Source organism: Falco naumanni, chromosome 1 (assembly GCF_017639655.2).
Source record: "Falco naumanni isolate bFalNau1 chromosome 1, bFalNau1.pat, whole genome shotgun sequence".
In the NCBI taxonomy this organism is placed as follows: domain Eukaryota; kingdom Metazoa; phylum Chordata; class Aves; order Falconiformes; family Falconidae; genus Falco; species Falco naumanni.
Genome location: NC_054054.1, coordinates 95,183,513 through 95,207,570, shown reverse-complemented (window position 1 = coordinate 95,207,570; position 24,058 = coordinate 95,183,513). Strand labels below are relative to the sequence as shown.

At 58.8% G+C, this 24,058-nt stretch overlaps 3 protein-coding genes across 7 annotated transcripts in view; 1 reads left to right on the top strand and 2 right to left on the bottom strand.

Moving 5' to 3' along the window:
* Positions 1-1,098: 1,098 nt before the first annotated feature.
* Positions 1,099-6,810, bottom strand: LOC121094970 (homeobox protein cut-like 2). Of its 3 annotated transcripts, XR_005829967.1 has the most exons (4): positions 6,658-6,810; positions 4,015-4,171; positions 2,516-2,615; positions 1,099-1,456 (listed from the first exon to the last, which is right to left on the bottom strand). XR_005829967.1 is itself a non-coding variant. In XM_040609204.1 (3 exons), the coding sequence occupies exons 1-3, from the start codon at positions 6,718-6,720 to the stop codon at positions 2,575-2,577; spliced, it is 261 nt and encodes an 86-aa protein (XP_040465138.1). In that variant the 5' UTR covers positions 6,721-6,810; the 3' UTR covers positions 2,300-2,574. The 3 variants fall into 3 exon arrangements, 1 of the variants encoding a protein (XP_040465138.1); XM_040609204.1 differs by lacking the exon at positions 1,099-1,456 and having other exon boundaries at positions 2,300-2,615; XR_005829970.1 differs by lacking the exons at positions 1,099-1,456; positions 6,658-6,810 and adding an exon at positions 5,988-6,117 and having other exon boundaries at positions 2,300-4,171.
* Positions 6,811-11,962: 5,152 nt separating this feature from the next.
* On the top strand, positions 11,963-15,198 carry LOC121094964 (myosin regulatory light chain 2A, cardiac muscle isoform-like). Its single transcript, XM_040609192.1, has 5 exons — positions 11,963-12,254; positions 13,135-13,239; positions 14,449-14,524; positions 14,609-14,657; positions 14,768-15,198. Exons 1-5 carry the CDS (start codon positions 12,191-12,193, stop codon positions 14,864-14,866), a joined length of 393 nt encoding a protein of 130 aa, XP_040465126.1. The 5' UTR covers positions 11,963-12,190; the 3' UTR covers positions 14,867-15,198.
* Positions 15,199-15,621: 423 nt separating this feature from the next.
* LOC121094953 (coiled-coil domain-containing protein 63-like) overlaps positions 15,622-24,058 on the bottom strand; it is a 29,153-nt gene continuing 20,716 nt past the window's right edge. Inside the window, exons 1-11 of one of the 3 annotated variants that reach the window (XM_040609159.1) lie at positions 21,957-22,222; positions 21,374-21,537; positions 21,045-21,234; positions 19,798-19,917; positions 19,134-19,315; positions 18,401-18,582; positions 17,663-17,883; positions 17,133-17,207; positions 16,535-16,727; positions 15,962-16,159; positions 15,622-15,779 (exon numbers count right to left, since the gene is read on the bottom strand). In XM_040609159.1, coding sequence (XP_040465093.1) covers positions 15,664-15,779; positions 15,962-16,159; positions 16,535-16,727; positions 17,133-17,207; positions 17,663-17,883; positions 18,401-18,582; positions 19,134-19,315; positions 19,798-19,917; positions 21,045-21,234; positions 21,374-21,537; positions 21,957-21,971 — 1,656 coding nt within the window. In that variant the 5' untranslated portion in view covers positions 21,972-22,222 and the 3' untranslated portion in view covers positions 15,622-15,663. Of the gene's footprint in view, positions 15,780-15,961; positions 16,160-16,534; positions 16,728-17,132; positions 17,208-17,662; positions 17,884-18,400; positions 18,583-19,133; positions 19,316-19,797; positions 19,918-21,044; positions 21,235-21,373; positions 21,538-21,956; positions 22,224-24,058 lie in introns of those variants that run through there. The other 2 variants (XM_040609168.1, XM_040609178.1) reach the window with 2 other exon arrangements.

Sequence of the window (24,058 nt, the reverse complement as noted above, 5' to 3'; positions counted from 1 at the left end):
CACCACAGCCCTTCTCTAGAGAAGGAACAGATTGTTCTCAGCAGTCTGGTCCGTTTGCCATTTCTACAAGCTGGCCGGATTTGCTCTTTATTGCCACTCACTCAGCAACTGATCTTTTGCAAGGTCGCAGCTATCAGTTGCCTCCCCTCCTGCCAGCCGTTGCTTCATGGCCCTGGCTGCAGGTCCAAGGCCTTACAAGGGACATCAGCTGAGTTTTGTAACCGGCAGTTTATTGCCCAAGAGTTGATTTAAATTAAAGCTTTAGAAAAGAAAAGCCCAAGGGTTCGGGCTGCCAACTTCTCTTAGGGTAAATGCGAAGCAACTCCCAAAGAAATGCAGAGGTGGCACTAATCAAAGTCGGGTTATAATGAGTCCTCCTGAGCGTTTTGCTCGGTGTGTTAGCACACATTCCTGGGACTAGTTCAAAGGGAAGCTGCACAGCTCAGAGAAGGGCTGGAAGAGAGCGCCTGTTTCTAACCCTGCTGCTGATGGAGATTTGCCATGGGTTGGGCGTGCAGGAGCGGTCACCCCCACCGGCCAGCAGCATCCCGGCCCACCAGCCACAAGTGGTCCTTGCCTTTCCCAGTGGTACCTCCCCAGGCAGGCAGAGGCAGGCTGCCCTGGCCAGGCAGGGCAGAGGGATGCAGGGATGCAGCCATCCCCTGCCGGCTCACTCTTCAGGAGGAGGAGAGGAGCAGGAGGCAGCAGAGCTGAGCCAGTTGCTTGGCAACACCCCTGCAAATCTCCATCCTGTCAGAAAACATTTTTTTCCAGCAATTCGGATGGGTTTCACAGGTGCAGGATCAGGCCTGGCTGATCAGGTGGTTTTAAGAAACCACACATCGTACCTGGAGGGGCCGCGCATCCACTTTGGACAGGTCCCAGCCACGCAGCCAGACACGGGCTGTGAAATGCGGCTCCCAATGGGCACCGCACAGCGGGGAGGGCTGCAAGGGGGGTGACAAGGCTTCCTGGGGCTCCTACACCCCCATTTCAGCCTCCGCTCAGGGACCACGATGCTCTGCATCATCCCTGTCCCAGCAAAAGACAAGGGACGGAGCAGTCTCTCGCTCTCCCATCTGCAGGTAACCCATGAATGGGACGTCAGCCACCGCCGGGGGGAAATGAGCAGCGCTGTGAGCTCAGGTGAGCTGCTCCCCGGTCCTGCGGGCTGGGGCAGGCCCTCTGTTAGCTGCCCCTTGGTGTCTCTGCGCTGGCAGAGAAGCTGAACGAGGCTGATCCTAGTTCCATCTCTGCATCCCTCCATCACTGCGGGAACAAGGCTGTGGCAGCACCATCCCCTGCTCACCCTCGCCAGGCTTTCCTCTGACATCCCGTGCTTTAGCTCTCCTTCAGTCTGCACCTGGCTTCCTTGAGCCCCCAAATCCAACAGTCAGACCTGACCTGAAAATCAGTCTAGCTCCTCCGTGACTGTCCAGCATCTGCGGTCTTCTCTCTGAGTGCATAGAGGAAGAAGGAAGATAGGCCAGGCTGTTCCCAGCATTTCATGGAGAACAGGGACAGGAGGGAGCATCCTCCGAGCAAAGCAGGATGCTGGGGACAACGCTGGGCTCAGTGATGGAAATACAGCAGAAGAGGGCAGGAGCTGAGGGAGTGTGAAACAGCCCCAGATCACTGCCAAGCAGGCTGGATCCTGGCACTTAGGGCACTTTGCTCTGCTCCTGCTTGCATTTCCCATGGGAGATGCTCCCAGCCTTGTCACCTGGGAGCAGCAGGAGCCAGCGAGGCAGCAGCAGGTCCTGCGGGAGCTCAGCATCACCATCAGCATCCTGGAGAGGCAGGACGAGCCATCCAAAAGTGCCATTAACCCCTCTGCACGTCGGCATGAGCCGATTTGTGTGGGAGCTGATCCTTCTGTTCAGAGCTAACCAAGAGGGGAATTTCCTCAAAGAAAACAAAATGGTCTCAGCTGGAATTTTCCCCTCAGCTACGCTGGCACAACCCCTTCTCCTCCAGTGTGGGAGGGGAACTTGGCCCGCTGATATTATATGCCAACTTTAGATCGGGATAATGATATACTGTTGGGCTTTCTATAGATTCTCAGGTCACTTTGCAAACATGAATTAAATCTTGACAAGGCAGCTGCAAGGAAATGGAGGTTTTACTGTTCCTGATTTAAAGGGAGGGAAACTGAGACCCAGGGAGTAAATGCTCTTCGCAAGGTTGCAGAGAAAACAAGCTATGGAGGCTGGGAGCGAAACCAGGGTCCCGAAAGCCTTTCCGCTTCTCGCAGTGCTGCAGAGCGCTCCTTCCCACACAAACCCATTCTGGAGCATCGTTTTACACCAGCCCCAAACGTAACTCTCTTTTATATTTAGCTCCCAGGTTCTGTAAAGGGACATTATATAACAGACCTCAAGCGTGGCATTTCATAATTTACCAGCTCAACCTGTGCTGCTTCTCGAAACCCGCCTGTGCAGCGTATTCCCCGGCGCAGCGCAGAGCCTTCTCCCACCTCCTTCTGAGCTGGCAAGATATCCCACTGGGCACTTACCTGCAGTTTTAAAATGCTGCGCTGTGCCATCCCCTGGCCCCAGGCCGCCGTGCCGTCTCTCAAGCAATCAGTTCCATTTTCATTGTCCAATTTCTTGCTCCTGCAAGAGGAGGAAAGGACGTAGCTGGACACACTGCTCTCAGAGGGCAGGCGTAGCCCTCGCCAGCGGGAAATCCTCTGCTGGGTTGCACAATGGTCCAACGGGCTCTGAAGTCCCCAGGAGGAGGTGGGAAGGGACAGCACCCAGGCACCTTTGCCCAGCTGGGCTCTGCAGGGAGTCCCACCCATTTCTCTGGCAAAATCTGGTGTCCCCAAAGCTGGGGCTGAGTGAGACGATGCAACCAGCAGTCAGCACCGTGCAGGGATGGCCCTGCTGCCAGACAGTCCCTATATCCCTGCTGCTCTCACCCCGGGCATGCCAGGAGGACTGTGGACACCCATGCTTCAGGAATGGGGGCTTTACGTCCTGGGATGCACCCCCCAGGGAGAAGAAACCCAGCCCTGAAGCTCCAGAGGCCACACGGTGTCTGATGCTCAGTGCTCCCGACAGCCTGTCTGGCCCTCTCCAGATCTGCTGCTCCAGTCCAGCGCAAGAGCCGACGCTTTGGGAAGGCCCCGCATTGCCACACACACTCGTCCCCACGTGTGTTGTCTTTCTCTGACCGATGGCAAGTTAAGCACGGACGCACCGGAGCGGGAAGAGCGCGTTGCTTAATGGTGAGGGCTCAGCCTGCTCTCCTCTGCCTGCAGTAAACTGGTGCTGCTGGGCTTCCAAGAGAGATTTTCCAGCAGCTCCTCTGCTCCGGCAGCGAGCATCCTCCCCAGACACAGGTGGTCCTGCCAGGGGACACAAGTCTGCCCCGGCACAGAGTAGAGAAGGCAAATAGGAAACCACAACAGCATTGCTCCCTTTTGGCACTGTGGCACAAGCCCGGTGTGCCGGCAGCCCACAGACCCCTGCTCCATCCCTGTGTTGAAGCTTCTCGGTGCTCTGAGTGTCTGTTGACTGGTGCAGAGGTTGGAAATCTGTGTAAAGTGTAAAGGCAAGGAGGGAAACCCCAGCTTTTAGGATCCAGCCCTGACGGGTGCCAGCATCCAGCTGGGGAGGCGCATCGTGAGTTAAGCACGGTTGCAGGGCTGACACCTCCAAGGTGAGTTGATGCTGGCAGGGCAAACTCGATTGACCGTGTTTCTGGCTTAAATCCTTGCCTGCAGGCTGAGGCAAGAAACCACGTTAAGGAATACTAGCTGAAGTGGCAGTAGAGGAGGGCACCCTGGCTCACTACCCAGTGCTGCAGCCCCCGGTACATGAGCCTGCTGCTTCTGGGGTCTGGGACAAGCCCGCAGGACCCTGGCTGGACAGACGGACGGACAGCCAGCCCTGCTGTGCTCATCTCCAGGTCAGGGCACCGGGGCTGATCCCTCACCGCTTCCAGATGAGCCAAGCAGTAACGTGGAATGGCCTTAAAGCCTGCTATGTGCCTTTTCCAATACATTACCTCTATAATAATATATATAAACTGGAGCTCGCTGGAAGTTTTGCTGTAATGTTGGATGCCGGGTGCCGATGAGCAGTGAGCGCTCATCCTGCTGCTGGCTTCCTTCTTCCTCCAAAAAACGAGCACTTAACTCCCGGATGATTGTAACATTCAACATCTGCAATAAACAACAGAAAGGACTTGGGGTGTGACTCAGAGAGGGATGAGGAAATCGCCACAAAATTCAAATCCTGAGCTGAAAATACTACTTTACTAAAAATACACGGCCAGCCTGTTTCAGTGCCTGAGACTGTCTCCACCCTGGGAGGGAGTTTCAGTCACATCACTGAATATCATCAGCAAACAAGTCGTTTCAATCAAAGTGCTGCTGAGTAGCACATTATCTACATGTTTTACATATGCCCACCATTCATCAGGGTTGCTCAAACTCTGCCTTTCCCAGCCAGCCCCAGGCCAGCAGAGCTGCTTAGACACATGCATTAATAAGGAAGGAGAAAAAAAAAAAAAGGAGGAAAGAAAAATAAGGAAAAGCTCCTTGAAAAAAATGAACGGATTGTTTCCTCTTTTTTAATTTGTTCCCCCCCCCCCCCCCCATTTTTTTTAAGTAGAGGGCATTAGGCCAAGCTGGCACAAGGTCACCTTTCCCACCGTCATCCCGGCGAGGCGGCGAAGCCTGCCCAGAAGTCAATCCCCACCGCTCCCTCTCCCGCTCTGCACCCAGCCACAGCCACCTGGTCCAGCAGAACGGCAGGGATGGAGGGCTGCCCACCGCCCCCACCCCCCCGGGATGGAGGGCTGCCCACCGCCCGGCCCCGCCGGCAAAGTTCCCCCTGCCACAGACCCACGCAAAAGTAGCCGCCAGCGTTTTGCCTTTCCATAACGGTCTGCGCGCACCCGCAAGTCCCCAGCGTGCCGTAGCGGGGAACGCTGCCCAGCCCCGGCGCCGAGCGCCCTAATCCTGCCCAGCCACAATGCCCGAGCTGAGCAGTCGTGGCCAGCGACCGGCCGCGCTACCTGCGGTACTTTTCGGGTTGATATGGAGAAATAGTGTGAAATGGGGATGCTTAACACCGACTGTGATTGTATATGTCTACTCAGAAATGTGGGTATGGTGACTAGTCATGGGTGCGGTGTCTGGTCACATAGGCACACAGCTCTGAGGAGACAACTACAGTTTTTGAGGAGACGCCTGCCCCTCTTCCTCTAACAAAGGGGAGACGGGGAGACGCCTGCCCTTCTTTCTCTAACAAAGGGGCTATTTAAAAGAGAATGAGAAAAGATGAGAGACATTCAAATGCTATCTAGAAGGAGGGAGTGCTAAGTCTCCTTGCTGGAGAAGATTGGATGGTCACAAGAACATGAATCACCGACAAACCTGCAAGACCACCACATTCCAGGAAACGGACTGATAAGCTAATTAACATACGAAGCGGGGTTTAGGTAACGAATATGTATAGGTGTTAATTGAATATTAATTTGTTTCATTGTATAAATGTGGGGTGGTTCGTCACTTCGGGTATGCACGCTTGTGGAGGAGCGATCCCCCGTGCATCTGCGCGCAATAAACATACCTACTTTATAACTTTCGAGATACAGAGTCTAATTCCGCACGTCAGGGTCGCCTAGCACAGATGCGGCACGGGATCTGCTTCAAAGCCAAAATGTATGAAAGGCTGGAACTGTTGCTGCAGCACCGGAGCCCCAGAAATCGCACTCCCGTTTGTTTACTCCCCTACGAAGCATGCTACGTCTTAAACTCCGTGATATCCTACAGGGATGAACCCATTTAACGTCCGTGTCAACCAGCCTTTCGGCTTCTGTAGTAGAGCCAGGCTGGGTTTCACCCCATGACGTTGGGCGAGCTATTGTGTTAATTAGCCGCCTCCCCCGCGACCGCCGGTGCCTATTTAAGGTCACGGGCTGCCAGCACCCCCCGACCAGCCTCCCCCCGCCCGCGTTAACAAAGGACTTACCGTTACCGCCGAGGGCACCACGGCGGGGCACGGCGGCCGGGACCTGCCCAGCGCCACAAAGGCGCCCCCCCCGCCGCCGCAGCCCGCCCCGGTCCCGCACGCCACCGGCCGGCCCCGGCCCGCGGTAACAATGGCAGCGCGGCGGGGCTCCGGCCGGCGCCGCTCCGCCCGCCCCGGGCTACCGCGCCCCCGCCGGCCCCGGGCAGCTGGGAGCGGGCCGGCCCCGCCGCGGCGGGGGGAGCGACAGGCGGCGGGGACACTCGGCGGCCCGCGGGCACCTGCGGCTGCGCTCCGCGGGCGGGCACCGCCACAAACTTGGCGGAGCGGCGCGGGGGGCCGCGCTCCCCGCAACTTCATCCCGCGCAACTTCCCTCCCTCCCGCCGGGGCGGAGCGGCAGGCCGCCCCCCCGGCCCCGCTGTCCCCTCGGGGGCGGCGGGGCGGGGGCCGGGCGGCTCCATCGCCGCTAGCGCTGCTCCATGCTCCCGGGCGGCGCCGAACAAAGAGCGGCGGCGGCGGGGATCAATTTCTGATACCTATCGATGGGGAAGGGCGGGCGGAGGGAGGGCGGGAGCGGGCGAGGGGGGGGGGGGGGGGGCGGGAGGGATGGGGGCGGCCGCCCGGATCCCCCCCCCCGCCGCCAGCCCCGCGGCCGCCGCCGCCGCCACCAACCTGGAGCCGGCGGACATCAAACCGCGTCCGGTACCGAAACATCGATCCCACGTCGGCGGCCATCTTGGGGGAGCCCGGCGGCGCGGAGGGGCGCGGAGCGGCGCGGAGGGGAGCGCAGCACAGCGCAGCGCAGCACAGCGCCCGCCGCCGCGCCCCGCGGGGAGGGACGGGCCGCCCCCCTCCCCGGCGCCGGAACACTCCCCCCCCCCCAGCTCCGGGATCCCCCCGGACCTCGCCGGGGAAGGGGCGCAGCACCTCGGCGCAACGATCCGCCCTCCCCCCCCCTCAATAAATCAGTATTTTCTTAAAGCAGCGCTTTAAGAACCCGGCTCAGCGGTTGGGCTTGAGGGTCTCCAAGGTCTTTCCCAACCGCAATTGGCTCCGTGACACCCAGTGCCGCAGGAGGGTGGGAAACCGCCACCCAGCAGCCACCCGTTAAACTTTTTCAGGGGGGGGCTGGGTTTTTCTCTTGCCCTCCCTTAACCTGACACATCCAGCACCTTTGACCCTGGTGGGAGTTGCTCCAGCAAACGCGCTCCAGGAAAAATCCCAACGTCCAGGCCACGTTCGGGCTCTGTTTTTAAATTGACGTGCCTGGGCACGGAAGAATTTGACCAACTTCATCGGAGAGCAGCCAGCAGCGCCCGGGCACTACCAAAACCTGGCCAAGAAATACCCCCGTGGCTTTCCTACCCCAAAACAACCCAGATAACTTCACACCTCTGCCCCACAGCCTGTCGAACCAACTATGCAATATTAATTGAGCTTTGAGTGTTAATTCCCTTTGCCCAGGGGCAAGCAGCCACCCCACCCCACCCACCTCCCACCGTGCTTGCACCAGAGGGACCCCAGCGTCACCGGCCGTGACTCGCTTTTGAGCGGAGAAGGGCTGAGCCGCCCCTTCGGGCACGTTTTGCAGCGGGTATTTGCAGACCAAGCAAGTGCAGCGTTTTAATATTCCTGCTAAGGAGCAGGTAACACCCCAAGCTGTCGTGCAGACACGTGCACGCCTCCGCGCATGGAAGAGCCCAGGGCTCCTGCCAGGTGGTGACACAAACCCACAGCCCTTCTCTGGTCCCCAAGGCCCAGCGTGGGGCAAGCTGCCCCCCCCCCCGCCCCCCCCCCCCCCCCCCATGGAGGGGGATGCAGCCTTGCAGCGTTGGCCCAGGCTCACCAGCCCCGGGCACTGCTTTGCCTCTGAAGCTGCGGGGAGGCTGAGGGCAGCATGCAGTAGCCCCCTGGCTCACCAGCGTGCTGCTCCTCCCATCTTACCTGTCACCGCTTGCCACTGCGGAGATCCCAGTGGAGGAGCTGGAGGGGCTGGAGGAAGATGGTCAGCCATCCCGGCAGCCTCCACTACCCGTGCACATGGATGCCAGCAAAGCCAGGACAAGCACTCCTGCAGCTGTCACTCGGGGTCTTCCACCATCCCAGCCCCAAAGCTCTTGGCTCCTCTCACTGCCGTGGCTCTTGTGGCACTGGAGCCTCTCCCTGCACATGGCTGGGGAGAGAACAGCATCCCCCCCATCCCGGGGCTTGGCCCCACCTGGCAGCTCAGGTATCATCCTGCTGACGTTACTTGCATTTTGCAGAACCCTTGGAATTCCATTAAAAAGTATAGCTGGAGTTCAGAAGATACTGAAGAAGAGGAATAGCCTTCAAACCGCACCCGGCTCTGCGGGTGCTTCTGACAGGTCTGCTCCTTCCCTTCTCGCCATCTGAAGCTCACCGGCACCAGGAAAACTGTCCAAAAGGGTAAGGCAGACACCCAAAGTGACCTTGGTACCACGCTGTAGCACAAGCGGCTAGGAAATGATCTCTTCTTTCTCATCTCTTCCAGTCAGAGAAACTCAGAGCTGCTCACAATCCCACAATTGCAAAACACCTCAGGCAGAAGAACAAGTGAACAGAAAATCAAAGTTCAAAGAAAGGATTTGCAAGAGCCAAGACAGCTTGTGTTAGAGAGAGCCTGGATGCTCCCAAGACCCCCGCTCCAGCTCCTTCCCCACCTCCAGAGCTGGCTGGAGAAGTGGGCTCCCACGGCAGGTCCTGCTCACAGTGCAGCAACAAAAGCGCCCGACCCGCCTGGAACTGGCGAAGCCCAATGCAGTTGCAAACACTCAGCTGAAACCTCAGCACCACTGGCATCAACAGCAAACTCCATGGATGCACCAAGGCCCCAACCATCACCAGCCTCTGCACTGTCCCTGCTGGAGTGCACCCAAGTCAAGCACCCAACTTTGCTCTGGAAATAAATAGATCCTGTCTCAGCCCCCACAACCACAAAACCAGAAAACCTGAGCCCCCTGGAAGGCACTGAGATTTGTAATGAGGTTGGGTCTGCTGGTGGTGCCAGGCAAGTGTCTCACCTTTGGCTTAATGAGGCTGCAATTAGCCAGCAGTGAGAGCACCAGCTGTGCAAGGCGGGGATCCCTCCAGGGGAATTCATTTCCATCCCTCTCTCAGGGCCGTGCACAGGGCGGGGGGAGGGGGGGGGGGGGGGTGGGGTGGGGGGGGGGGTGGGTGGGGAGTGGGGGGAGTGGTGGGAGTGGGGGTGGGTGGTTACAGGTGGGTCAATAAACCCAGGTGGGATGGATGGTCTTAGCTGGGTGAGAGTTGGTTTCTGCTGTTTGATGCCAAGGTGTCAAGGTGTCCTCCCCTTGGGGATGGCTCAATCTGTTCATGACCAAGATGTTCCAGGTATCTGCTGTTGGGCACCATCAGAGACAGGTCACACCAAGAGGACCTTCTCCCCGCACCCACAAAGCTGATCTTATGCCCATACATCACTGCCCCGCCCTGCTGCTGAGGGAACAGGGGAGCCTGCTCGTAAATCAGAAATAGAACTAACTTGGCATCTTTGGTGAGCAAATTAAATTGTGGGCTTTGGAGGAATGTTTCTGTTTGGCCAAATCACTATTAAATCGATGGGAGCCGTAAGGAAGAGGAGAGGGGCTGCGCCCTGTGCCACACAGAGGGATGGAGAGGTGCAGGGCAGCACCCTCCATCCCTGCTCCCCCTGTGTCCCCTTGGGCAGCGTCCCTCTGGACCCCGGGGAACCCCGGGGAGAGCAGGGGGAGCCCGGCCCCACCGCCCACCGACCCTAATGGCTCGCCCGCCCGGGGGAGTGCTGCGAGGTGCAGGTTAATAAATCAGTTTGTCTCCAGAAGGGTTTGCTTTGTGCGCCTGACAATAGCCCGTTGTAAATGGCAGCCTCTTGCCTCCTCTTCTGAAAGGCTTTTAATTAAAATATGGAAGGGGCTTTTCTGTGTACTTTAAACAAAAAAAAAAAAAAAAGAAAAAAGAAAAGGATTTCAGCATACTCCCATTTCAGGCATTAATTTATTCTCGCCTTCCTGACATCTGCGATCCACATGGTAGGTCCTTTGTGCGGTGATCTGGCCCCGGTAGGTGGCCGAGGGGTGATGCTGGCGCAGGCCAGCGGTGACGGTGAGCCTTGTCCCAAGGATGGGCAGGGGGATGGCAGGCGCCACACCAAGGGACAGCAGCGCCATCAGGTCCTGGGGCTGGCCAGGAGCTGGGGCCCAGCTTCAGCCCGGGGCACAGAGCAGAAAGACCCTCATGGGGACCCAGAGGGCCACTGCCGGAGCCCTGTTCCCATCCCATGAAGCAGCACAGCCCCTGTCAGCTGTCACCAAGCGGAGCTGGGTCCTGGGGTCTGGGAGACCCTGGCAGGGGCTCCCCTGCCTACCCCGTGCCCCCTGCAGCAGGGTCTCTGCCTCCTGCAGCCGAGAGGCCAGGGTCAGCCCAGCGATGCCAGCGATGCCCGGCTCTGCCTGGCCCGGGGAGGCAGGAGCCATGCTCCGTAGCGGGGCACCAGCTGTTCCAGCCTCTGTGCCGTGCTCTCCCAAATGGTTTGAGGTGTTGCACAGCACGGCAGCCCATCACCGCGGCTGCTGTAACTTCATGGCAGCCTGCCCTCTCCGTCCTACCCTTCTCCCTGTCTCGCTCCTCCCTGCACATCCCCATTCTGCTCCTTTCCCTCCTGTCCCTCCATTCCCTGCCCTCTCCCCTCATCCAAGAGGGAAGAGCCCCTGCCCCTCTCCCTGCCCTCGCCCCCCACACTGCCCTCTCCCCCTGCCCCTTTCTCCCTGCCCCTCTCCCTGCCTTCTCCCCTCTCCCCAAATTTCTTCCTGCCCACACCCCTCTCCCTGCCTTCTCCCCTCCCTGCCTTCTCCTCTCCCCTCTCCCTGCCCTCCCTCTCCTCTTGCCCCATCACCTCTCCCTTCCCTCCCCTCTCGCCCCCTGCCCCCTGCCCTCTCCCTGCTCCCCCATCACCCCCTGCCCCCTCCCCTCTCCCTGCCCCCCATCTCCCCCTGCCCCCTCCCCTCTCCCTGCCCTCCCATCTCCCCCTGCCCCCTCCCCTCTCCCTGCCCTCCCATCTCCCCCTGCCCCCTCCCCTCTCCCTGCCCTCCCATCTCCCCCTGCCCCCTCCCCTCTCCCGGCCCCGCCGGGGACAAGGCAGCGCCCGCACCGCGCCCGCTACAATGGCGCCACCTGGCGGCGGCCGCCGCGCTGCAGCGCGTCCCAGCGGGCCGGGGCGGGGGCGCACGGGGGGCACTGCGGGGGCTGGGGCGGCACCCGAGCGGGACACTAAGGGACAGGGGGGCGCAGGGGGGCACAGGAGCGCAGGCTGAGCCGCCTCGGGGGGCACAGCGCCCCTCCGCCTCCCCTCGGTGCCCACCGCAGCTCCCGCAGCGCGTGCACTGAGCTGTGCCTGGCCTCAGCCCTCAGTGCCCCCGGGTGCCTGCGTCCCCCCACCGGCCACACTTCTGCCACGGCTACTTATTTTCAGGCACATGCCCCCTACAATTAGCACATGCTCTTTAATTAGTTTGCCTTTTTTACTGCTTTGCCCAAGTTATCTCGACTACGGTGCGGCTGGGCGTGCGCATGGCAGATAACGCTGCTATTTCTGGCTCGGGAGGCCAGCACAGCTGCATCCTCCTGGGGCCACATCCCGCGCCCAGCACGGGGCACATCCCTGGGACAGGCCACAGCCCAGGGATGGGGGTATTGTCCATCCTCGTCCCCGTCACCTGCCTTGTCCCCAGCCCAGCCGGCCCCTGGTTTTGTGGGTGGCAGCTCTTCCCCAGACCCCTGAGCTGGGCAGATCCTCCTGGGTATTGCCGCAGTGATAGACCCTTCCAAGTGAAAATGGAGCTCAATCAGGCAAAGATGCTAAATTAAGCCTGTTTGGAACAAGCTGTTAAACATGCAGACCTTCTGAACATGAAGGAGAGATGGATAAAACCCTCCCAAAGCCCCCGAAGACGCTGCCAGCAGAAGGGGGATGCAGGGAGGGAGTGCGAGGAAAGGGAAGGATGCCCCCAAGCCCCCCTGCAATGGCAGCTGAGGTGCAGGGACGTGGCTGAGGGCACAGAAGCCGTCTGTGGCAGAGGAGATGGCCTCCGGCCACCAGCCAGCACTGGGACACATGGGACAACCCCACAAGCCCCCTTGGCGTGAAATCCAGGGACAGGGTGGCCACCGGCACCACCTTTAAAACATTATGGATCAGAACAGGGATGGCTTCATCGACAAGGCAGATCTGAGAGGCACGTTTGCTGCACTCGGTGAGCCCCCTTTTAGGACCTTCCCCAGGAGCTTCAACAACGTTAGACTTACTAAGTGAGAAACCAGCTGTGAGCCCCCGTTTAGCCAAGCCCCGGCAGTTAACTGGATCTCCTGTTTTGCTGGAAACTGCCTGATCCAAACCCAGTTCTGTTAGGGAGTGAGATCCCACGCCGGGTGACTCGGAGCAGCTCCTGCAGCAGCGGGTGGTTTATCCCGTAGGTACCCGAGAGAGCCAGCTCCTGGGTCATACAGCCAAATGCTCCCTGCCTGGCTGTGCCCATCCCACAGCATCCCTGGGTGGACGGGCGTTACAGGGATTGACGGGGTTTGTAGGAAGCTCTGAAGTTGCAACCTTGGCTCTCCCGTCGTGGAGGTCAGCACGAAGCAGCGATGGGGCTGGGGAGTCCCAAAGACACCCCAAGCTCAGGGAAGAGGACGCAGGCATTCAGTCCTGTTCGTTTCTGGCACCGGGGGCCAGGGGGAACCACAGTGCTGGTGGGTTTGACCCAAAACAGCTTCTGAGGAGTGCTGAAGGAGGCTGATCCATGGGGCCGTGCAGGAGGGAAGCGGCACAGCTCAGTCCTTTGCAGCCTTCTTTGCTGTGGTCCTGCAGCCCGAGAAACCAGAGCTGGACATGCCCAGCCCACCCACCCTCAGCCAGCACGTGATTCTCCCATCATCACTTCTGCTACTGCCATTCCTTATCAAAGGTGGCTCCCCAGGGCTGTGCCGCTTCCCTCGGCTGGGGGCAAAATCCTCCAGGGGAAGGCTCCTGTGCTGCGTCTTCTAGCCCCCAGTATGTAGAGCGGAGCCCAGAGGTCTGCATGAATTTGCAGCAGGACGTGGACACACAAGTCACCCAATGCTGCTCTCCCCTAGGACGCCTGAATGTGAAAAACGAGGAGATCGATGAGATGATCAAGGAGGCACCCGGCCCCATCAACTTCACTGTGTTCCTCACCATGTTTGGAGAGAAACTGAAAGGTGAGGGGGCACCCGGGAAGCTGGCGGGGTTGGTGGGCACCCACACCATCACTAATATCCCGTCCCACATGGGGAGGCCACCCAGCTCCCAGGATCTCCATCACCATTCCAGGCGAGACCCATCAGAGACTCCTTGCAGGCCTCAGATGGGAGCTGCTCAAGGAAAGGCAGGTGGCACCGACTGCCATGCTGCGGTGTGCGGAGCTTGGGGAGTGGGTCAGAGCAAAGATGCCTCCCACGCCATGGCCAAGAGGTGACACCTAGGGACAACCCGGGGATACCTGTGAAATGATCTCCCTCACCCACCCCTCCCACATCCTTTAGTGCCACCTTCTCCCAGTTGCAAGACAGGGACCCCCCCCCAGAGACAGAGGCTTTGTTGGGACTATAACCAGCAAGAACCCCTCTCCCCAAGAGCTCCAGTCTTTGTCCTCCAAATCCTGGCCTTGGGCACTCCCCCCGCCTCCCCATCCCAAGGCACCACAGCTAGGACAAACTCAGCGCCATGTACCCTGAGCAGCTGTCCCCAGGCAGGTCCCTGCACCCCAAAGCTCATGCCAACCTGCCATACCAACAGTCCCAAAGGCAGGGCTGGGGCTGCCCATGCAGAGAGCTGGATCTCATCCCATGTCTCCCCAGCCGCTTGCGGGGGATGAGCAGGTCCCCATGCCTCAGTTTCCACAGCCGTTTAAAAAAACCAGCAGGCTGTGCTGCTGCTGTCCCTCCAGAAAAAAGGGGCCGGGAGATCTTGCAGTGCCTCTGAGCCTGCTGACAGCAACGGTGCCACCAAGTGCCACCCTGGCAAGGGCCCTACCTACAGCATGGGTTTGACCCAATGGGCCCATCCAGCTGCACCCTGTATCACTTACACAAGCCAAGGCACGCAGCCCCCCGGCAGATTTGCAGGAGGCTACGAGGCCCCACGAGTCTGTGCCTGGAGCTCTATAAATACACCCGAAAGATTAGATAGCTGCCGGACGCCAGGGCGGTGGTGACACCGACCGCTCTGTGGGCACACCATGACCCTATGTCTGCTCCTCTACATGCCACCACCCATGGTCGAGGTCCCAGCTGCAGGGTCAGCATTCCTGTGGGCCCCCCACTTCCCAGCCTGGCCCTCACCTTCTCCCCAAAGGCTGGGAGAAGCAGGAGGCTGCAGCTGGCTTCCTCCACTGCCACCTGCAACGGCTGTGGCCATGTCACCCGCAGGTGCTGACCCAGAGGAGACAATCCTGAATGCATTCAAGGTGTTCGATCCCGAGGGGAAAGGCCTGAAATCTGCCTAGTGAGTAAGGGGTGCCTCGACGGGGGGCAGGGGGGTGTCCTCACCGAGGCCTCCCTGGTGCTCACCGTGCTCTCTTGTTTGCAGCATCAAAGAAATGCTGATGACGCAGGGCGAGAGGTTTTCCCAGGAAGAGGTACGAGCTCCTTCCCACCCTCCGCCAGCCTCCTGTGCCCTCCACCCCGACAGACCCCCAGCCACAAAGCCCTTCTGCGCTGCCTTTTCAACCCGTTTGTTTCCCGGCAGGTCGATCAGATGTTCGCAGCCTTCCCTCCGGACATTTCTGGCAACCTGGACTACAAAAACCTTGTCCACATCATTACGCACGGTGAAGAGAAGGACTAGCCCACGCTCGGCGCTGGGGCTGGCAGGATCACCTCTGTCTGGGGTGCACGGGGGGCGGGGGGTCCCTTTGCCTCTCCCCTTGGGGAACACGTCAATGGCATCCACATTAAACTGCCCTTGGCAAGAGGAAACCCAGCCGCTGGTGTGAGCGGTGCTTGGGCTGGCGTGGTGTGTCTGCGCAGTGCGGCTGTGCCCGGCGGGAGCCCCCGCGCCCTCCCAGACCCCCCTGCCCCAGCCTCCCGGCCCCTGCACATCACCCTCGCGTGCCCTCTCCTCCCCTTGCCTCCTCAGTTCCCAGCTGAGCTCAGCTCCCAGACCCAAACAGGCTGTTTCACCCAGGGCTGGTGGCTAGCAGCCACCTGGTCCCACCAGCCCAGGACCAGCGCTGAGCTCAGCTTTACTTCAGGCAGCAGAGAGCTGCCGGCTTCTCCCAGCTTAGCAGGCAAAGCCCCGCGAGCCCGCTCTGCATCCCCCCGTGGCCTCACCAAGCCCCTCGGGCAGGCATGGTGCAGGACCGGGACTGTGGTCACCATGTCCCCGGAGCACCATTCCCGCGATACCCGGCTGCGGGAAGCGCGTGGCGTTGAGCAACGGCAACGGCCCCGCCGCCGGAGAGCAGCTGTTCCCACCCCGGGCCATGGCTGCTGTCAGCAGTGGGCCAAGCCGTGCCGAAATATCAGCCGGCAAGCTTTTGAAGCCCGCAGAAGGTGTTGGGAGATGGAAGGATGTCCAGGGCGCAGAAGCAGAGGGGCAGCTGAGGAGCGGAACTGTTTATTTCATTCCTTCGTGCCGGGCTCTCACTCCTCGAGGCTCTTGCTCCCCTTCTTGGCGGCAGCGGCAGCGTGGCCCAGCTCCTTCTTGCAGCTCTGGAGGACCAGCTGGTGCAGCTGCCCGTGGCCCAGCGGCACCTCCCCTGCCCAAGAAAAGGACACCCGTGTCTGCCGGCACAGGCCTTATAGATGTGGTGGGGTGGGACAGGCCGGTGGGGATTGGCTGGGGAGGAGAGGGGGCAGCGGGGGATTGGCCAGGCGGCCATGAGGGGGTTGTGGATTGGCTGTCTGCCTGGCCGTAGCCCCTCCCTCCCACCTCACTCACAGGCGGCGATGTCGGCGGGGGTGCTGTCCAGGGCGGGGGGCGGCGGGCAGAGCCGGGCCCGATCCATCACCCACGGGAGGCTGGTGGTGCCCAGGAGCGGGTTGGCGAAGGGCTGGGCCGGCTGCGAGCCCTCAGCCCGCGTGTAGCGCAGGACGCTCTCCATCAGCAGGAGCTCGTTGGTCTCCTTCTCCACGAGACCTGGGTGGGAGGGAATGCTGTCCCACAGGGCCCCTCCACCGGGCCCTGCCCAAACGCGGCCCCGGCGGTCTGCTGGGCAGAGGACCCATGGATTCCCCCCAGGCAGTGCCGTCAGGCTCCCCAGGGGCGAGGGGTCAAGGCTGGGTCACACACCCAGAGCCAACACGGGGGCTTGGGGGGTCCACCGGGGTGGTTCTACGTCCCGGTTGGCTCCTGAATTCCCTGGGAATTTGGCATCGCAAATTCCCATTAGGGACACCCGTGCATGACGGGGTGGGGGCAGGAAAGCAGCTCAATCTGAACACGGGGCAAGCAGGGGGTGGACAGACAAGGTCTGGGCCATGTGGCAAGCGAAGGCGGGCAGCCCTGACCCACCTAAAATCCGCGTCAGATTCCCATCCGTGATCTGCCCATCTTCTCCAAGCTGCTCCGTTGTCTTTGTAGCATCGCCACCGATTACTTTCAAAAGGGCCTCCACGCCACATTTGATCTGGCCCAGGACTCTGCTGCTCTCTTTGCATCTCTCTTCGCACCAGTTGGCTTCCCTCGTGGTTTCCGCTAGTTTTTCCTATCAGCAAAGGTTTTGCCAGGTGTCACAACAGCCCCCTGCTCGCGCCCCCCCCCCCCTCCCCAGTCCTGGCCAAGTCCAGTCCGGACACTGGAGGCGGCCCAGGAGGGGCTGTGGGATGCTCCCATCCCTGCAGGGGAAAGGCTCTGTGAAGGGGATCCCAAGCTCCCCATGCCACAGCCCAGGCCCCAGGTGCCAGAGAACCAGGGCTGGCAGAAGCCCTGCAGTCACCCTCTCATCGTGCACTGGGAGACAGGGCTGCCAAAGCCAATGCAGGGCCCTTTTCTGCCCATGCCTCTCCAGCCGTTGCCCAGAGCGGTGTTGACGGGACCACACTCGCTAGGACACATGCCGGGACACACAGGCTTCTGCTGCCCTGGCAGAGGGAAATCCCGGCTGCCATACCTCCAGCTCCTGCAGGACATGGAAGTTGCCGGTCTCTGCGTCCTCCTGGTCCATCATAAGGGTCGTAATTTCGTTCTGTGTAAACACAAGCACACGGAGGGCATACTGGCTGAATGCTCACCAGATGTGCCTAAGAGAGGCTGGGGACCATCCCTCCACCCTGGGAGCAGGGACATCCCACTTGACCCCTCTGGGGACCACTGTCCCCAGGGCAGGAGGACAAGTCATGACCCCCCTTCTCACTCCAGCCAGCCCCACTCAAGGCCGAGGCAGCTCTTGGCCCTCCTGCATACTGCTGGGTACACGGTGGCAGCATTGAGACACTTTTAGCTCTGAGAACACAGCCTTCTGTCTGTGGGAGTTCTATTTTGGGCTACCGCTTTGCATTCCCCTAATCCCACCCGTGTGGCAGGCTGTGAGCTGGGCTCCGCTGTCAGCAGCGAGGCTGGACACATGGGAGAGGAAAAAAACCCACGCCAGCCCCAAAGCACCAGCTGAGAAAGGGCAGACACGAAGGGCTTGGAAGAGACCTGGACATCCTTGATCCTCTGCTTCATCTTCTCCATCTCGTTGTTCAGCTCAGTGATGTAGATGAAGGAGGCAAAGTTCTTCCCCTCCTTTTCGATGAAGTTATCCACCAGGCGGTCAAAGTTCCCGTCCTCTGCCAGCTCCAGCAGGCGCCTGTAAGCCACCTCCTGGCTCTCAAAGCTCTCCATTTGGCTCTGCTTGGCCCGCTGGGCTGCCTTCAGGGCTGAGGGAGAGATGGAAAAAGAGCCCTGGCTGTGCGTGTCCCTGCAGGGCTCCCTTTGCAGAGCCTTTCCCTGCAGGTGCCCTGAGGTTTGGCGTGGGGCCTGGGGCCAGAGGGGCAGAGAGTGTCTTTATTTCACCCAAAACTAAGCAGGGAGCTCCCTGTCCTCATGGGAACGGGGCAAACACGGTGGGATCCTTCCCCAAGAGGACAAAAGGCGCCATAGGGGCAGCTCCCTGCCTCCCCACCCCTCCCTCTGCCCCAAGGGCACCCCAAGACACATGATGCTGGGTGCTTTCACTTGCTTATCACTCTTCATCCTTTCCACTTGTAGGCTGAAGGCTGGGTGAAGGAGCCTGCAGGCAGGGGACAGGTCCCGCCTTTGGGGTGCAGAGCTATGGGGAGAGGTCCCGCCTTTGGGGTGCAGAGCCATAAGCTTGCCTATACGCAACCCCCTTGGGCAACTCTGCCAGCTCCTGGCTTGTGCTACCAGTTGCAGGTATTCCCTCTCATCTGGTACCTTTTCTCTTTTTGGCCACTTCCTCCAATTCCGAGCGATCTCTGGACTTGGTCAGCATGAAGTTTTTCAGTTTGTTCTCCTTTTCAAGGGCACGCTTCCGCTCCTGCAGCTCAACATTGCGCTGGACTGTGTCTTCTATGTGTCTTTTGTTCAAGGCTGCAGTCCTTGCCAGAGCCCCCATCCTGAGCACAGAGAGCAGCAGGTTACACCACGGGAAGGTATAAGGATTTGTAGTCCTGCCCATTCCCACGCATCTCTGTGCCTGGCCGAGCAAAACCCCCGTGATGCTGTGCACGCTGGCCGGCTCCCATCCAGATGCAGCTGCGTTAGCCCGAGGCCAGCAGCAGCTAACACAGCTCTGGCTGGGGGTTTGTACTCGGACACAGCACCCAGCTGTGGCAGCCAAGCTCTCTTTGCCTGCAGCTGGCTGGTCTCTGCTCCAGGTCTGCTGCACCCTCCCATGCAGGCTGAGATGGGACTCGGAGGAAAGAGGCTGCTCCATAGGGCCATTCACCACATCCTGAGAAACCACTGGCACAGGCGGAGTAAACCCCCCTGGAGGTACCGGTCTCCCTGCACTGACCAAGCACCAAAGCCTTAGCACCCAGCTCTAGACGACAGCGGGTGCATCCTCTCTCTGAAGTTGCAGTTGGCCTCTCTTTACATCGACACCCGTCGCTGGCATTGCCCACCAGCGCCAAGTTTGCCACAGAGGGTTCACACGGCCACGTACCGCTGCTTGTAGCCTTGTGTGCACTGCTCAGCGGCAGTGTTCATCCTTCTCCTCTGCTGAGCCAGCTTCTTATGGAGCTTCAAGGAGAGCTTGCCCAAAAGAGCTTTCTGGATTTGCAGCTTTTCAATCTCTTCTCGGAGCTCTTTGTTTCTGGACAGGATGGTATGGAAATGGACGGTGACCTGGGGAGAGGCAAGCAAAAGGCTTGAAGCTGGTGCGGGACTTGGGGGCATCAGGTTTCTGCTGAAAGACCTTGACCACGGCTGGGACAAATCTCTTCTCTGAAGTTGCTCCTGTACTATCCCCCTCCCCAAGACAGGGGAGGTAACAGCAGGCTAGGCTGATCATGGCACAGACCAGGAGCTGGTGTTGTCCAAGGCAAGGTGGCTGCAGGCAGCTCAGGTTTATCACTAAACAGGTGCAGACCTTCAGGCTTCTTGGCATGGCCCGAATGCTGCATTTGGGCCACCAAGCTCGAAGGAGCCTTTGAGATACTCTGGGAGCAAGCAGGCCAGAGGAACGAGCCAGCTCCTCCTTTATGCAGTTTGTCTCAACCAAATGCATCTGCAGCATTACACTTGGTCCTGGCCAAAAAGGGGGTTGCACACAGGCCCCGGTGTGGCCCCACACATGGTCTCCGGAGGTCTGCAAAATGTTTGCTTACGTTGTTTAGATGCAGCTCCAGTGTCTCAATCTGCTTTTGCAGCTGTTTGCTACTGTTTGCTTGCTTCGCCTTCACTGCTGCCCGGTTTTGCCTCGCCATCTTTTTTTCCAGCTCTAGTATCTGCACGTACAGGTTAGAAAAAAGAAAGAAAGAAAAAAAAAAAAGTCAGTATAATCTCCACCCCTACGTTCTGGACTCTTGGCAGGACACTTAGCCAAAGAAAATACCCTCTGTTGACCTGAACTACAGCAACCATGTCATTAAGGAGCTCACAGTTACAGCAGCAGCTTTAATCCCAAGGGATCTCACCCTGCACACTCAAGAAACATACGCTGTAACTAGGAATGGGTTTATTTTCGTGTCGCAAAGGAAACGCAGCTGCCTCTGGAGGGAAATTCAGCAGGTGCTGAAGGCGGCACAGCAGCACTCTGTGCCGAGCAGAAGAGGCAAGGAGGCTGGCTTTTTGGTAGGGGTAGAGTGCTGGCCAGACAGGGGTCTGCGCAGTACTCCCTGGGAGTGAGTGGAGGAAAACTTTTGTCAGAAGTGGGCAGCTGCCAGAGGAAATAAATCCGTGAGAAGAACAAAGGAGTTGGAGAACAACGAAGCAGGGGGCAGGTGGGAGAGGCATGACTCAGCCAAGAGATCCCTGATTGAAAGCTAACCCTGTTGCGGAAAACTCTACAGCACATCTAGCACCTGCAAACCACCTGAGCATGTTCCCTGGCTTCCGTCATGGGTGGCTTGTCCAGAGCAGAAAGCTGCAGGGACCTGTCACTTCTGTAGCACTGGGTTGCCCTGGGCATGCCACCCCACCACTGACCAAACCCAACCAGACTGTCCTCAGGAGAAGTGATGGCACATGCCTTAGATGTTGCTGCTCCTCTATTTCCCGTGTCTCAGGCAGCACAACTGACTGTTGCAGTTTTGTCTTTTCATGAGGAAAAAAAAATAAAATTCAAGGGACAAGCAGAGGGATGTTGTGTGACCCCAGGCAGGCGCGTGCCGTCAAAGAGCAGCTGCAGAGACCCGTGGGACAACAAGGTGGTTGAGAGTCAGACCTTACGTTTCCAGCCAGTGCTGACTTGAATGGGAGCCTGGCTCTGCCCGCTTGGCATTGTCTTGTGGTTTTTGCCAGGAGGCAGCATTATATTCCAAAGCCTGAACCAAGTGCGTTTTACATAGGGTTGACTCTGTGACTCTGCACTGCTCTACCGTGCTCAGCCAGGGAACGCTCCAGATGCTCTTACCTCCTTGTCCAGCTCAGCTAACAGGGCTTTTCTGTCTTTAATCAGGGAATCACACTGATATTTGGTCTGCAAAAGGCCTTGGAGCCCCGTGCAATTCCTCTCATCCCGCATCCTGTTTCTTGGGGATGGGATCTGGCTCGGCGTTAATAACACCTCTTTGCGTTCTTGAGTCAGCGACGCTATTTCTTTTCTGTAAAAACACAACGACAAATGACCTTTAGCACATCCCACCTGCAATCCGGGAGCAAGTCCTCACCCCTCCTCACTTCAGCACCGGGGTCCCCAGATCTCGGCATGGAGGAACTTTCCAAACACAAAGCTGCACTCACTCCTGAGCCTGCATTTGCTGCCTCACGTTGGCACTGTAAGATTTCCTCTTCTCCGCTGCTCTCTGAAACTCTCTCTGCAGTCTCCTGAACTCGGCTTCAGACACCTTTTTTTTCTCCATCGCGGGCACGTCCAAAACCTTCTGCTCCAGAGAGGGCTCTCCCCACTGCCACAGGGAGGGAGAGCTCGGTCACTTGAGCAAACACGACCAGCAGCGGTAGACAGCAGAGCTGGACACTGGGGAGCGGGTGGATGGCACCACCACCTCCAGCCGTTTGTCACCACCTTCAGCTCTTCGCTGCCACCCAGTATTCATGACGTCACAATATGCCTGACCGCCCAAAACACTGAGTCATCCAAACCAACTCCATGGGAGCTGCCGAGCCACCTCACAGCTTCATGCCCAGCACAGGAGGGCTGCAGAATTGGTCCCCCCACCACCCAACACTGCTGGCCAAAGCAAGCCTGGCTCCCCACCGCCTGCCCGGCTGACCGCACCGCCACGTTTATTTCTGCAGGTGAGGTCCCCGTGGCAGACCTGCACCTGCAGAGAAGTTCAGCTTGGGTTTGTGCTTCACTTTATACCTTTGAGTCCATCATTTCTTCCAGCTAACTCTGCTGGTTGCTCTGCAGACGCCTCGGGAAGGGGATGATGGAGCCTCTGCGGGGACAGACCTGCTTCCCAAGGGGAGAAATGAAACGCTGGTTAAGGGGGTGTTTGTGTCCCCCTGCCCGTCCCTCAGCACCCGCTCGCGTGTTTGGCACATGAGGAAACCATCACAGATGGCTGCGCGATGAATAAAAGGAGCGCATCCGTAGTGATGTCATCGCAAAACACACTCCTCCTGTCGAGCTTATAAGTAGGGGAAGAGCAGATGGTTTGAGCTGTTCCACCCTGTCCAGTACCTGGGTTTCCACAGAAATCCCGGCGAGGCCAAGGCCCCCCATGCGCCGGGCAGAGCCCCCAGGGAGCGTAAGTGGGGGGTATCGCCTGGATTCAGCCCCTGTCCCGCCGCAGGCAGGGAAGGCGCTGGGGCTGACCACGCAGCCCTCACCCCCACCGCTGGTCCCCCCCAGCCCTGCTGCAGCCCCCCGGGCTCCCCTCTTGCCCCCAGCGCTGCTCACCCCACCGCAGGGTGCTGCGGTTCCTCTCCAGCCAGGGGATGGGACCACGGTGGCAGTCAGATATTCCCAAAGAGCAGCCCCCTGCCTCCCATGGGAAGTGCAGGAGAGAGGAGAGCCTGGCAGGGAGCCAGCCCTGGTCCCTGCCCCACGCTCTGTGGAACAGGCACTGGCCCCGCTGCCAGGTCCCACCGCAGCATGGATGGGGTCTCCATTGTGACTGTCACCAAGGGGGCGGCCGGGGCACCCCCACCCACCCCATGGGCAGCGCTGGGAGCCCACGCGAAACAGACCCAAGTGGTTTCCGTGTCCCACAGCCAGCCCTGAAGCATGTGCTCCAGCATCTCCCTGGCTTGTGAACGGCCTCCCTGGAGCACAGTTTCTACTCAGGTTTGTCTTTCTTTCCTATGATGAATGGCTGTCTTAATATATACATGAACCACACCAGCCTGCAACGGGCAAGACCAATTTTGGTCCTAAAAGAATTGCAAACACATTGAGAGCTGTAGACCTGCAGCTTTTGGAGCTGGCATGTTTTGCTCCACGTGTTTCTTTAGAGAAAATGTTTCTTTCAAAATACACGCCATCTAGTCGTCACACGCTGAGTCGTTCTCTCCCTGCACAGTATCACTGCTTCTCGCCTGCCCTTCCTCGGCACACACCCTTCCAGGAGAGAAGGCTTTCACACCCGGCATCTGAAACAACACTGCAAACATCTGATGCTATTTACCTGATTTAACACTTTAAACCTCAACAAAATCAGAGCCAAATATGCCGGACACTCTACAACCATGCAGCAGAACAGCCTTCTCGCACTGGAAGTTTACAGTGTGAAAAAAACAAGTGCCTATCCATCGTTAGAGATGACAAAATAGCACAAAAGTAGCTGGTTTTCACCTCCGGGGTGTTTTTCCCGACAGCCTGCAAGTGCAGCAGCGATGGCCTCTGGGCAGCAGGATGGGGTAGAGGTGGCTCTGTATGGGTACCTGGCTTCAAGTTTTAAGAGTAATTGGCATTAAGTGAGGGGAGAGGAGGATGTTGGTTGCCTCCTCCATTACAGTGAAAAGGAGTTACAGCTGTAATTCCAAAGAGGAAATTGTCATGGTGATTTCCTGCAGATGGGCTTCTTCTGAATTGCTAACACCAAGCAAAATGTGATTGCCAGCAGTGAACTGACTCCTTTGTGGCATTACTCGCTATTTTTTAAAGGGTCATTTTAGGAGCAAGTTTCCCAGCCCTTGACTTTGGGAAAGTAAAACTTCTTCCCACTGCAGGTTCAGCCCCTCCAGTGGAGCCTAATAACATGGATTTCCTTCCCCTCTCTGTGCTAACTTAGAGACGCCTCCGACTGCGGCAGGTACACCCGTGCTGAGTTACTGCTCCAAAGCTGCCGCCACGGGTGGGAAAACACAGAAGCAAAATAGCTGAGGATGCGCCACTGCCTGAAAGCAAGAAAAGAACTCTGAAAATTTCACTGGCCTCAGGTCAAACCTGGCACACAGCAAGCACTCCTGTCTGTGGGAAGATTTTAGCTAAAGCAAGAGAAGAGAACGGACTCAAGGACA